The following is a 14,824-nucleotide window of genomic DNA, read 5'->3' as shown; positions in this document are numbered from 1 at the left end:
AGGTGGTCCAACCTCTTCATCTGATTATTAGTAACTCTTGCTACCCTGTGATGGTTAAGAGAGAGAGCCAATTTCTGTTAAAGTTGTAAATTCTGTAGCATTGAATTAGTGGTGTGGAAGGAAGGTAGACCAGTATCAAATCCCTAACCATAACTGCAGTGGCATATTTTTTGCCTTCATACCTAGTCATTGGAACAACTTACTCTTTTTAAATAAAGGATTGGGACTTAATGGTCCTACTATTGCAAATCCAGAACTCTGAGTAACAGGCTTTAAATTTATCTCGTTTGAATACTTTTGGTCATTTTGATATAATTTCAAGGTATGCTTCTGTCTCTGATCTTTTAGTTAATTTTCTGAGAAACTTAAAATTAGCTATTTGATATTTTCCAAGAACAAATTCTTTGTAGTCAGCAAAAAGTAACAGTTTGGTGTGCATATAAATAACAGTCTGGTGTTATAAATTAGAAAGGATAAACATAAGCAAAATAAAACCAAAATCTTTTATGTACAACTTAAAAGTCTTCTCCATAAAATACTCTATTTTTCACCTTTTTCGGGTTTTGCCCATAGGCTTCTAGCCGTGCATCACTAATGCCTTCAAAGTATGGAACTCCTTTATGTTTCTTTATGAGATGTTTCATCTTTTTTAGATTTTTTATCTTTTTGGACTTCTTTTTGATGGAATTGTCTTTTGCAAATTCCTTATGCTTTTTGGACTTCTTTTTCTTATACACTTCACCTTTCTGTTCATCAGCTCCAGGTTTATGATTTTTATGTTTACTTTTATTTTCACTTGATTTACTTAAACCATTTTGATCTACAACAGCCTCAGGTTGAGAGTTATTATCCTCATTCTCTTCTGCAGTAGGATTTACAGTTGAGTGCTGAATATCACTAGGATCTGCAGACTGATCTCTGGATTTCTTCTTTTTCTTTTTCTTTTCAGGCATATTTTCATCAGTTTGTAGTTTATCAGTATCATTATTTACAACTATTTCAGTTTCATCCAGAGTGCCATTTTCATGGATATTTTGCTCATCTTTTGTTTCCTTACTCTTTTTCTTCTTTTTCTTTTTTGGGCTTTCTGTTACATTCTCTTCCACAATGGGACGAGTGCTATTTTCATGGATATCTTGCTCGTCTTTTGTTTCCTTACTCTTTTTCTTTTTCTTTTTTGGGCTTTCTGTTACATTCTCTTCCACAGTAGGACTTACAACTGAGTCTCCTGTATGACTAGGATCTGCAGACTGATCTCTGGATTTTTTCTTCTTTTTCTTTTCAGACATATTTTCATCAGTCTGTAGTTTATCAGCAGTACTGTCATTTACAATTATTTCAGTTTCATCCAGAGTACCATTTTCATAGATATTTTGCTCATCTTTATGTTCCTTGTTCTTTTTCTTCTTTTTCTTTTTTGGGCTCTCTGTTACAGATGTGGATGTTTCTTCCTGATTTAAGGACTTATGATCTTCCTGGGCCTGCATATTGTCATCAGTTTTCTTTCTTTTCTTTTTCAATTTCTTATCTTCTGCAATTACTTTGCTTGGATCTTCAACTCCAGTTCCTATTTTCCCTTGAATGTTCTTTTCATTGTCAAGTGAATGTTCTTTTTCATCTTCCTTAACAGCATCAGTGCTATTTTCATCTACAATTCCTTCCCTTAACTTCCATTTCTTTTGTTTCCGTTTTAAATTTTTTAAGCGTCTCTTTTCACGTTCCCTCTCAGCTGCCAACTCAGGATTTCTGAAAATCATATAATTTAATCAGGAACAATACATTCCAAAAGCAAGGCAACCATACCTTTGATGACTGATGAATTCAGCTATAATGAAGAGTTTTTGTTTTGCTACATTCAACTGAAGAAATAAAACCATCTATAAGGGGTACTGGCATATTTGACAAGGCATAACTTTCACTTTATATGCTAAACTGTATTATATCAGTTTCTAGTGTCCTTACCAAAGTTAGGTTTGCATGACTGTTATCTGTAAAGGTGGTTTACTTTAAGAATTTTAAGCGAACTGTGTTGCAGTAAAGATATATATATAACACTATTATTATGAATAGCAACATTAAAAAAAGCAGTTTTATAATAGATACAATATTGTACACTACGTACTGTCAACAAGTCTACCAACACAGCAAGTACAAGAACAATATACAGTACTTACTCGTCAAACAAGCTTGGCAAAATTTTCTGCTTCACATGCAAATGCTTAGCACGTTCGCGATATCTTTGACGTTCTTTGGATTCCAATTCATTACTGCGGTTGTACTGCATAATTTTTTTTAGTCCAATCCATTTATTAAGGTCACAGTTTTGAGCTGTTAATATCTGGAATATGATACACGAAACCCACTTAATTTTATTTTGTGCTTAAATACTTTACCAAGCAAAAATGCAAGTTTATTATGAATTTTTCTTTTTATCTTTAGCATACAAAGGCCCTAAATTGAACCTTCATTCAATGTAAATATATTTCAAATACCCACTCCTGCATGTGCTGTTAGGGCTGGCCATTTGTGTGTAAAAAAGTATACATACAGTATTCCTTAGTATTAAAAAATAGTTTTGGTGTGGTACTTGGTTCCAAGGTGACTTTCAAATGCTGACTGAAAGTTTCAGATGAGAAGTTATCCGTAACCAGGAATGGAAACTCTACAGGGTCATGGAGGTAGGTAAGGCAAAATAAGCTGGGCAGCTAGATGGTAAGATATCAAAAGAGAATAGGTGAAAGTAAAAGGCAGTGTTGCAACTGCATAAAGAGACTTATTGTCCACAATGTGCCTTGAGTGGCACTGGTTGAATGGGATCTCCAAGAAACATAGGTCCCAGTACTTGGCCTTTGGCCTAAATTGTATATTCTATTCTATCTCCAAGACCGAGGAGGTTAGGCCTAGATTATATAAAAAAAAAAAGAAAAATGAGCAGTCATGTAAAGTCCTGAATCTAAAAGAATCTTATCAGTAATTAGCTAGGTAAAGGATCCACTCTTACGAATGTGCAATCCTGTGGGTAACAAGGAATGACTACAGACTGCTCCTTCCATCAGTTTGCAGGGTACCATTAAAAGATGCAAGTGGATTTATAGAGCTCAAAGAAAGTAGATGATTGAAGAATTCAAAAGTTTGGTGATGAAAGGACAGACAATTTACAGGATGCACAAAATTTATTTGAGCAGTGTTCTAGATGACTGGATGAGGGACTATTGTAAGGCAATAGTAAATATATAATGAGGGACTATTGTAAGGCACTGGTAAAAGTATAATGAACTGGTAAAAATATAATGAAAGAGTTTTGTAAATTAATTATTCCTCATACAGAAATGCACAAAGGACCCTTCAATGTATATGCTACATGACAATGTAGCTTAACAGAGACTACATAAGATGGGCACTAACTACTAAAATGAGAGAGGGGATCAAAATAGTACTATGCACCATACAAGGCAGAATACCAGGTAATACTCTCCTCAAAAGAGTAGATAGAAAAACTTGGTGCATTGTGATGCTTAACAGAAGAAAGACTGGAATTAGGTAACTGGATGTGGTTGAAGTGAACATCTAGGTCAAATGCAGGCAGCTCAAGCACTGGTGGAACCATCATTGGATACCATACATAACACCAGCTTCAGATTGCCCAATCCTGAAAGGATCCTATAATCCCCTTGTGTAGTATATCAATGGGCAGTTGGTAAATTGGGCAAGGTACTACGTAGTGGATAATTAAATTAATTTTTATTCCAAATCATAATTTTTTTAGACCATATGGATCCATGTGTCTGCTCTTTGCCTAAAACCCATACTCCACCACAATTTTCTGTAGAAAACCATCATCCGACAAATTCTGAGTTCAAAATGATAGAAAATATGTATAATTCAGAATAAACTTACCTCTCCTGTGGCTAAACCAAATATGTATAATTCAGAACAAACTTACCTCTCCTGTGGCTAAACCAAATATGTATAATTCAGAACAAACTTACCTCTCCTGTGGTTAAACCAAAGTCATTGGCTTCAACTTTTCTGTATTTGAACCGACATGGAATTCCTCCAACAACATCTTCAAAATCCAGCTTATAATACTCCTCAAAATATGAAGCAAAGTCTTTTTCATTGGGATCAAACAGAGGCTTTTTCTTCTCTAAAGCCTTTGAAAATACAGATCTGTGTCGAACTTTACGCCTAGTAGATGCTTTTTTCTTCTCTACTTCTTCAGCTTTTGTTGGATCATAGTCAGCGTCCATCTGAAATAAGAAAGTAAAATAACCAAAAATATTCTCATTAAAAGTTTATACTTACAATAGAGTTTATTTTACTCTGGTTATCTTTCACCTTCATTATACAAATCCCACCACTCAACTGCTGGGAACAAATAAAGCCAGTAAGGTTTCAAATTACAACAAGGAATGCCTATCCTATCAGGATTATACTATGTATTAACAAATATTTTAACCAAACCACCGAGTTAAAAATCATAACTGATAGAATTGGCTTAATTACTGAGATTTTTCAGTTCACCAAACCACTGAGTTAAAAATCATAACTGATAGAACTGGCTTAATTACTGAGATTTTTCAGTTCACTGTCACAGTATATGCAAGTTTCAGAATAACATCACATGGCCAATGCTTAATTACATAAAAATAATTTTTATGAATATTAGTAAAATCCTGTGTTAGCATCACTGCTTAATAAAAATCCATCAAACTTCACTGGGGCCACAACTAGCATTCTTAAACTACAGTAATGAAATATATCTTCTTATAAAATACCCAGCCACACAAATAATAAATTCTTGGAAATTTCTCTGTCTGTATCTACAAAAAAATTCTCATCTCCCTAGGAAAGTAGGAGATAAAGCATCAACTGATAGTCAGAGATGGGTTAGAAAGAGTTGGCCTGCCTACTACACTATCCTGTAGCCCAGTATGTGATTCTACAAGAAATGTCCCCAGTGCCATTTGTGGATAGGGCTCAACTTTATTCTTTTCAACACAGTCTACTTCTCTGTTTAAGCTATTTCAACTTCTGATAATCATTATTCAATCTGGTATTTTGCCTGGATGAAGTTGAAAAATTTGTCAGTAATAAGTCATTTACTTTCAAAGTTAACAACAAAGTTAGTTATGGATTTAGTCTAAATACAGGATAACTGAAGTTACTTATAAAAGAATCTGTATAGCAATAATCAAAATAACATGGGTTATATAAAATTAAAAGTTACAAATAATACTCACATTGAAATCTTCATCACAATAATCTTCAAATCCATCACCCTCTGCTTCTTCATGATGGGATTCATCAGCTGCATTGCTGGGTTGAGTCCAATTGTCAAAATACTCTGGGAGTGATAAAGTGAAGTTATATACATGAAATTCAACCAGCTGAAATTTGAAGTTACAGTTAATTACTGGGTGTTTTGAAATTAGAGGGCCCCCCTTCCACAGAACAAATGGAAAGTTATGAAGTTTTCTGCTATAGCCTATCTCCAAGTACATTATTTTAAGTTTCTATTAAGCTATTTTTCATTTTACATTTCTTGTATTTTCAGACTGAGTGACGGAGTTAGATACAGCCATGGCTAACGACTCGGAGGAAATCAGATGGATTTACTGAATCCGGGCTATAACCTTCAGAGAGGCCAGGGATGCTGATGCATCCTTCATTTCACATTCCTGGATAGCTAAATACATTAAAAGAGATGAATCCTTTGTTAAAAGAAACTGGAACAAAAATCCACACGACTGCCATCGTGAAAAGAGTGAGAATCTTGAAAGGCCTGAAGTCCTTTCTCAGGAGTCAAAAGACATCATAGCTGAGGCAGTGGGTAGACCAAGAAAGTCTTTACATAAATTGGCATTTGAACTAGAAACAAAAAGGGGAAAGAAGAGAAGTTATAGTGCTGTATATCGTGAGTTGAAAAAATCTGGTATCAAGCCATTTCCATGTTATCAGCAAGCCCAACATCATTCAGCAACATAGAGAAGACCGTGCATGGTTTTGTGTTCATTTCTTAAAGATTGGGATGAAGCTGACTTTCTCCATGTTGCCGCATCAGATGAATTCTTCATTTACACAGTCAGGAAGCCAAATCATGAAAATGACATCATTTGGACTGCAAAGTTGGATGATATCAGCGATGACGTGTGCTATCGCCAAGTTGTGAAATTTCCTGAATGTTTGGGAATTTTTCTCGGTTTCACAGCCAAACGGTTAATGTGGATCATCAAAGAAAAAGGACAGTCATGGAATGGCGAATACTTCAGAGAAACTGTGCTTACTGGTGGAGTATTTCCTTTCCTCAAACATCCTGAAAATGTGTTATCTGTTGAAGAAGTCACATTTTTGCATGATAAGGCACCATGTTTCAAGGCTCTTCAGACACAGGAGCTGCTTTGAAACAGTGGTGTCGATTTCTTTTTGTCAAGTGAATTTCCAGGCAGCTCCCCTGACCTTAATGTGTGTGAAAACATTGGTAGTATCTTAAAGGATCGTGTTGAGCGCGCACAGTGAACTATGATGGTATACCAAGCCTCAACGACCTGCAAAGAGAGGTGACCGAAGTGCTCAGGGAAATGGAGTTTGAGTCTCAGCTTTTTTGCGATTTGCTGAAATCATATCCCTCAAGAATGCAAGCTGTGGTACAGGCAGATGGAGGCCACACAAAATATTAAATACTCAGAGAGAAACTTAAATAAATACCTGTTCTGAATTATTTTTGTTTTTGTCCATATCAATTTTAGTTTATGCTGTAGAGGGGGGGGGGGTCTAATTTCGAAACCCCCTGTAGATGACACTGACATTCAAAACCATTACCTCCTTGTCTGATAACACACTACTGTGCATTTCAGGGCTGTGTCTAACTGATTTTCGCCGATAAAATCTTACCAAAGCATCGGATATGGATTGTATTTTGGATATGGCTACTTGAAGCCACAGCCTAATTGGCAAAAATATGCAGTGATGTCTAATGTTGATAATTACGGCACTTATAAGAGTAAATCAAAGAAATTTAAAGGGAAACTTAGCTAAGTCTAGCAGGCTTGTAGATAGAGGCTAGTAAAACTTCTTTACTGAAGGCTACCCCTAACTCATTGATACTGAAGTATGACGTACTTTACTAGACACACCGCCCATATACTTTATGAATGAAGACTCAAATGGTGGTAATAGTAACAGTAGTGATATATGGAATTCTTATATTGTTTCACACACTCAAACACCTACCCTACATACTCCTCTCTCTCTCTCTCCTCTTTTCAATGAGTCATGTCTCTAAGTACTAGAGTACAATAATGGAATGGGCATCAAATGAGAATATTAACTGTGCAATACAGTTCCATGGCGCAATTCATGTTTCCTTTAACTTGAAATATGCACCAAGTCTTACAGTAAGACTCTGTGAAAACCATTGTTAACCTGGGGTTTCTGTTGCTTCATATTGTCTCAAAAGTTCCGGTTAACGTGTTCCTGCTTAGTCCTGCTAAATTAATGTAACATCATGCATGATCAATCCCATAATAAATCCACAGTGCTTGGTATAGTACACTACTCTCCTTTCATTATTTAATTTGTGTGCCTCTGTGTCAGTTTCGTTTTTCTATATGCTTGATTCATTTACTTGAAACTGACACCATGTAGGGTTGTTGAGTGGTTATCAGTGAGTCTATGTATTCCTGGTATTATCTATTTATTTATTTTTTTATGGATTTGAAGTTACTCATTCTTTCAATTTTCAGTTATTTTAATTATTTCATTTACATTGTTTATTATATATTTCATTTAATCATAACTACACTGTAGTGCTGACTAATACTCGTAATTCATAGTTCATTGATTATACAGAGCTTTATTGATATTGAAGGAAATATGAAATAAAAAAAAAAACAAATATTGTAATATAAAATTATGTAAAAGGATATGCTGTTGTTTGTTTAAGATTAAGCCAGCCTTTTGTGAATCGGGGTCTTGAGCTTTGAGCAGACCATAAGTGAAGAAATTTCGATGGAAATGGAGAAAATAAAATTTCGATAATTATCGCATATCCTACTCAAGGTATTGCTTATTGTACAAGAGGGTCAAATATTTGTGTTTCTATGATCATCATACTACTGTTCTGGGAACCCCGCTATTGCGTCTGATGTCGTAGTCTACATCACAACTAGCCTCTCTCTCTGGGTGTTTACTAAATTTAGCTAAGTTTCTCTTTAAATTTCTTTGATTTACTCAGATAAGTGACTTAATTATCCACATTACACATCACTGCATATTTCTGCCAATTCGACTGTGCCTTCAAATAGCTATTTCCAAAATACGATCCATATCCGATGCTTTGTAAAGATTTACCCTATATTTCCACATACAAGACAACCTTTAAATCATAAAATTCACCCCTAAAAATTGAGGGTCGTCTTATACTACCATTCTAAAAATCAAACCTTGAATTCTAAGTGATGTTTATTGGTAGGCTAGCCTAGGCCTCGGTGCAATAACCACCAACATATATGAAAAGATTCACATTATGAAATAAAGTGATAATAAAGGTAATAAAACCATTTTTACCTAATATATTATTGGCATATCCTCATAATAAATACCATATTATTGGCGTATCTTCATAACAAATACCCTATTCAAGGAATAATTCCATATCCATGAAATCAACTCTTATCTATGCAAGGCCAGCCAGCTGACAAAATGTAAACATCGAGTTATGGTTGCGCTCACAGCAACCTTTATCTTTTGGTAAAGTAGTGTAATTACAGTAGATAACATTTAGGATGACATAATATTCATTTTTCTTCAAAAATTCAGGCTGTTTGTAACTGTTTAGAACAACTCAGTCATACGAACGATAATTATTTACGATAATTATCATACTTTATCGTATCATTGTTAGGGGTTGCTTATGATTGGCGGTGAAACATAAACAAAACAATGGTTTCCCTTTTAGGTGATGTGTTAGGGAAAAACACATATAGAATCGAATTTATAATTTTGTTTGCTGTATATACTCGTTAACGCGTGATCTCGCGCATCATGTGACCCCCAATTTTCACCCATAAAAAATGATTTTATCATGTACATTATCTCGTGTATCATGCGAGTTCCTTTTATAAGAGACCAGATTACTAAGGACTAACCTCTTTAACCCTTTAACGCTGAAGCCCTATTTACAAAAACGTCTCCCGTATGCCGGCGGCGTTCGGTGAGTTAGCGCCGAAGTGGAAAAAAAGTTTTTTTCAAAAAATCACAGCACGCTTAGTTTTTAAGATTAAGAGTTCATTTTTGGCTCATTTTTTTTTTGTCATTGCCTGAAGTTTAGTATGAAAACCATCAGAAATGAAAAAAAATATCATTATCATATATAAATATTGGAATATATGACAGCGAAAAAAAAAAAAACTTGTATATAGTTGTATACAAATCGTGCTGTAAGCAAAACGGTTAAAGCTAATGAGTTATTTTTTTTTAGTTGTATTGTACACTAAATTTCAATGATTTTGGTATATAACAAATTTTAAAACGATCAAAGCAACACAGAGAAAATATTATCACAAAATGATGCATGAATTCGTAACGTGAGGACGTAAAAAAATGTTTTTTTTCAAAAATTCACCATAAATCGAAATATTGTGCTAGAGACTTCCTGTTTGTTGAAAAATGAAGCTAATTGATTGAATATTACTAGACTGTAAGTGTTTTAGCTTACAATTGCAGTTTTCGACTATTTCGGTCGAGTTAAAGTTGACTGAAAGTCGAATTTTTTCTATTTATCGTGATTTATATGGAAATATTTCAAAACTGATAAAAGCTACGACCATGAGTTATTTTTTGTTGTATTGTACATGAAATTGCGCACATTTTCATATATAAAACTTTATGTAACGACTAATATAAAGTGGTGCAAATATTACGACAACGAGATGAAAGAATTTCTGAGATGTTCGGTCGAGTTACCGCGCAGACGTAAGGAAAATGTTTTTTTAAAAAATTCACCATAAATCAAAATATTGTGCTAGAGACTTCCAATTTATTGCAAAATGAAGTTAAACGATTGAATATTACTAGAATGTAAGAGTTTTAGCTTACAATTGCGTTTTTTGACCATTTCGGTCGAGTTAAAGTTGACCGAAGGTTGAAATTTTGGCAGTTATCGTATTTGTGAAAATATTTCAAAACTGATAAAAGCTACAACCATGAGCTATTTTCTGTTGTATTCTACATGAAATTGCGCACATTTTCATATATAAAAGTTTATGTAACGACTAATGTAAAACGATGCAAACATTACGACAACATGACGAAAGAATTTATGAGATGTTCGGCCGAGTTACATAGCGAGACATACGGAAAATTTTTTTTTCAGAAATTCACCATAAATCGAAATATTGTGCTAGAGACTTCCAGTTTGTTGCAAAATGAAGGTACATGATTGAATATTACTAGAATGTAAGAGTTTTAGCTTATAATTGCGTTTTTACCATTTCGGTCGAGTTAAAGTTGACCGAAGCTTGAAATTTTGGCAGTTATCGTGATTTATATGAAAATATTTCAAAATTGATAAAAGCTACAACCATGAGTTATTTTCTGTTGTATTCTACATGAAATTGCGCACATTTCTATATATAAAACTTTATGTAACGACTAATATAAAACAGTGCAAACATTACGACAACGTGATTTAAAGAATTTCTGGCGCGGACGTAGGAAAAAGTTTTTTTCAAAAATTCACCATAAATCGAAATATTGTGCTAGAGACTTCCAATTGGTTGAAAAATGAAGGTAAATGATTGAATATTACTAGATCGTAAGAGTTTTAGCTTAAAATTGCGTTTTTTGACCATTTCGGTCGAGTCAAAGTTGACCAAAGGTTGAAATTTTGGCAGTTATCGTGGTTTATATGAAAATATTTCCAAACTGATAAAAGCTACAACCATGGGTTGTATTTTGCTGTATTGTACATGAAATTGCACACATTTTCATATATAAAACTTTGTGTAACGGCTAATATAGAACAGTGCAAAAATTACGACAAAATGACGAAAGAATTTATGAAATTTTCGGCTGAGTTACCTCCCGTGCGTAAGAAAAAAGTTTTTTTCAAAAATTCACCATAAATCGAAATATTGTGCTAGAGACTTCCAATTTGTTGCAAAATGAAGGTACATGATTGAATATTACTAGAATGTAAGAGTTTTAGCTTACAATTGCGTTTTTCGAACATTTCGGTCGAGTCAAAGTTGACCGAAGGTTGAAATTTTTTGTAGTCGACGTACGGTACGTCCACTCGGCACCCAACAGACAATTTTAGTCGACGTATGATACGTCCAATAGGCGTTTAAGGGTTAACCCATCTCTCTATCCCATCTTCTAGTTTAAAAAAGTAAAAGCGAATGATAAAAGTATTGTTAGTTACGTTATACTCGTGAGTGAACAAGTGCAGCCATAAACAACTGCACGAGAAACAACTGTTTTGCTATGAACACGGTCTGGGCCGTGGCTATGAGCAACCGAATCGGATAAGAACAGATTCGCTGTGGAGAAAAGATTGCAAGGAAATATATTGCTAAATTTAAGCTGCAAGTTGTAGCTGAAGCTGAGAAAACAAACAATGTTCAAGCGCTAATGACTATAAATTATCATGCATGGGCAACATGGATGAAACCCCTGCACTTAAATATGCCATTAAACTCGACTGTAAACAATATTGGAGAGAAAGTATTTTAATCAAAACTACTGGGCGTGAAAGAACACATTTTACTGTTGTTTTAACGTGTATGGCAAATGGGACGAAACCTTCCCCCATGGTTATCTTTAAATGGAAATTGAATTTATGCCGAAACAAAAATTCCCATATGGTATTGTTGTCCATGTACAGGAAAACCTAAACAATGCAAATGGAGCACGATCGCTATGTTTGTGCCATTAAGGCAATGTGGCGAGGAATGAATTTTAACCTGAAATGTTTATACAGGCAGTCGCCGGTTATCAGCGGGGTTCTGTTTCTGAGGGTGTGATGATAACTGAAAATCGCCACTAACTGAAAATCGGCGATTTTGGCGATTTTCGGGGGTTATTGGCGCCGAAAAGCACCGATTTTTGGTTATCGGCGCCGATAAGCAGAAAGCGGCGATTTTCGGCGCCGAAAATTGCTGATTTTTGTCGCTAGACAAGCCCCATAAAACCGAATCGCTGTTAACCGAGCCCGCCGTTAACCGGGGACTGCCTGTATCTCACACCAGAAAGCACAAACAATGCATAAAACCTGAGCATATCATTCACACAGACGTAAATTTAAGAACAAATGGTTGAAATGTTATTAAATCCTAGCAAGAGATTTTAGGTGAAGGCCATACTTTTGCTTAGGTTTCAAAGCTTTAACTAATGTTGTCAACTCTGTAGTAAATAAGGAGGCAGTGAATATGACTCATCCTCATGGATTACAGCAAACCCAGTAATCAATAGCTTTATGTGATCTTTCTAAATAGCATTATGTTCAATGACTCTACTATTAAACTTTTCTAGAGAATGTTCTTGAGAAACAATTTGGGCAAAGGGAATTTCAGGTATGATTCAAGGTGGGATGGGATATTATATTTAAAAATACAGCTTGTGAAATTTCTGGGTTCAATGAGTACAGGTTTGTTCTCTTGCAACTTATGTGCCATAGGTACTTACTACCATCATCAATGTCATCTTCAAATTCTGGCAAGTCTTCTTCAACATTACCATCATTATAATAAGAATCACCAAGTATTTTTTCCATATAAGCATCATGAGCAGCTGGGTCAAAATCTCCCTCAAAATCTATATCCTGAAATAAAAATGATTACTTTAATAAATATTCCTATACTAATAATAAAAGCAATGGAATTTAAACAACTTCTGTTTCATAAATACAAACTACAACAGCACACGTGCAGAGAGAGAATGCAAGATCGATCCTGGAAGGAATGAGCTAGACTGTTGATATGTATGATCTATTTCTGGACCTTAATGAAATTAGGCATTTCTTCGTGGCTAGGCAGTTAATGTTAACTCGTTCTGATACCCCAAATGTGAGTTTGAATAATGCCTGGTCATCACAATATCTTAATTCTTCTTCATTTAGATCCAAATTAGTAGTGACATGCATTTCTAAAGTGATAAAATCAAGAAGTTACGAGGGCACTGTGGTAAGTAAAATTACATATGTACTGTATCTTGTAACAGTGACCAGTAGATTCTAAATATCTCTCTTCTCCATCCTCTTAAAATACCAGAGCTCAGTTAATTATCTTTTGTCTTTTATCTTTTGTCATCTGCACAGTATTCCACATACCAGCTTCTAATCTGTTAGAATCTCCCTGCTCATAAAACTAAGAATTCTTATGTACATCCTTTTCAATGAAAGCAATAAGCTGTGGCAAGACCTCCTGTCTCCATGGCAAAAGGTAAAGTTCACTATGATCAATTACAAAAAACAAAAGTAGATAAGCAAATGCATGCTCAACAGTACTATTACTGTGCTTCTGTCACAGAAAGAGCTTTACTATAATGCTATCTAAAGCATCTACCATTTTCTATTAATGGAGGCTCATTACATCTAATGCATCATCTCCAAAGGCTTCCTTTCCCTCTCTTTGTTTCCCAATGTCCTTAAATTCTGTCCCTTTACCTATTCCACAATTTTAGGACAGTCCTAGACAATATTTCTGTCAAATATTGGCATTAACACTGGGTAATAAACCTTAAAATATACAATGAAGATAAACAAATCCTGTGTATAATTCTCAGAATTCAGCAAAAATTTATTTGTCTAAATTAGCCACTACATAAAAAGGCCTACTCAACATTTCTTCTTATGCTATTTTGTCACACCAGCTCTTCTCAGTATCTTTCCATTCCTTATCTTAAAAAGATGATTCACCACAGAAGCCCACATCAGAAAACTGTGAAGCAATCCTTCTTATTCAATTGATTATTATAAAAAAAACTCCATTTACACCCACTCATTTCATCTAAAAGCATTTTTTCTCCATACCCTCAGTTAATGTTCCCACTCTTTTTTTCTATCCTTTTATGCAATATTGGTTAATTATTTCAGTCTAACTGCCTTCATTTCTCCTCCAACTGCAATTCCCAATATCATTTCTATTAAACTTGTAAACCCAAGAATGGAACCATCTTCTTACCGCCCATACATAGAGAAGAAGGGAATATGGGGAAGGAAAAGAGACCAGTCATCTCAATCATCCCCACTTTCATACCATCATCTTAGCATACCATCATCTTAGGCAAGATACAAAACTGTCCCACTAGGGGCACTGGATGAGCTACACAACTTGTTGAGCAGCCACCACCTGACCCAAGGAAAAAGTGTTCAAGGACCTGTGGGCAATGTCCCTCAGGTAGTAGGAAGTGACCGTGGTTTGGCGGAGCCAAGAACCAGCATTCAAAATTCTATGAACAGATAAGTTCTTCTTGAATGCCAAGGAGGAGCTGCTTAGTCCTCTAATGTCATGTGCTCTTCCATGCACAGTATTGGCAGTAGACAATGATGATGAGGAGTAGGCATGCCTAATCACTTCACAAAGTCAAAACAAAATAGTACTCTTGGACACTTCTTTCTTCATCCGGCCTGTGCTAACAAAAAGTCTTCAGCATCCCAGTCTGAGATGTCGAGTCCTTTTTAGATAGCAATGCAGTGCTCCGATGGGGCGAAGGAGCAATGCATCTGGATGGTTGTTAACAAAATCCCAGAGGGAAGGGATGGAAAAGAAGGTAAACCTGTCATCATGAACTGACGGGTTTTGAGTCTTGGCCACGAATTCTG

General features: G+C 35.1%; 1 protein-coding gene across 4 annotated transcripts in view; it reads right to left on the bottom strand.

Moving 5' to 3' along the window:
- Window positions 1-489: 489 nt before the first annotated feature.
- Window positions 490-14,824, bottom strand: part of LOC136842700 (protein KRI1 homolog) — a 72,322-nt gene continuing 57,987 nt past the window's right edge. For all 4 annotated transcript variants that reach the window (XM_067110369.1, XM_067110368.1, XM_067110371.1 and 1 more), the window contains 5 exons: window positions 12,688-12,823; window positions 5,244-5,347; window positions 3,990-4,250; window positions 2,175-2,338; window positions 490-1,746 (listed from right to left, as the gene is read on the bottom strand). In XM_067110369.1, the coding sequence (XP_066966470.1) occupies window positions 516-1,746; window positions 2,175-2,338; window positions 3,990-4,250; window positions 5,244-5,347; window positions 12,688-12,823 (1,896 nt within the window). In that variant the 3' untranslated portion in view covers window positions 490-515. The remainder of the gene's footprint in view (window positions 1,747-2,174; window positions 2,339-3,989; window positions 4,251-5,243; window positions 5,348-12,687; window positions 12,824-14,824) is intronic.

Source organism: Macrobrachium rosenbergii, chromosome 10, assembly GCF_040412425.1.
Source record: "Macrobrachium rosenbergii isolate ZJJX-2024 chromosome 10, ASM4041242v1, whole genome shotgun sequence".
Taxonomy (NCBI): Eukaryota; Metazoa; Arthropoda; class Malacostraca; order Decapoda; family Palaemonidae; genus Macrobrachium; species Macrobrachium rosenbergii.
Note: the sequence above shows the minus strand (reverse complement) of the source record. Positions and strands in the feature narration are given on the sequence as shown.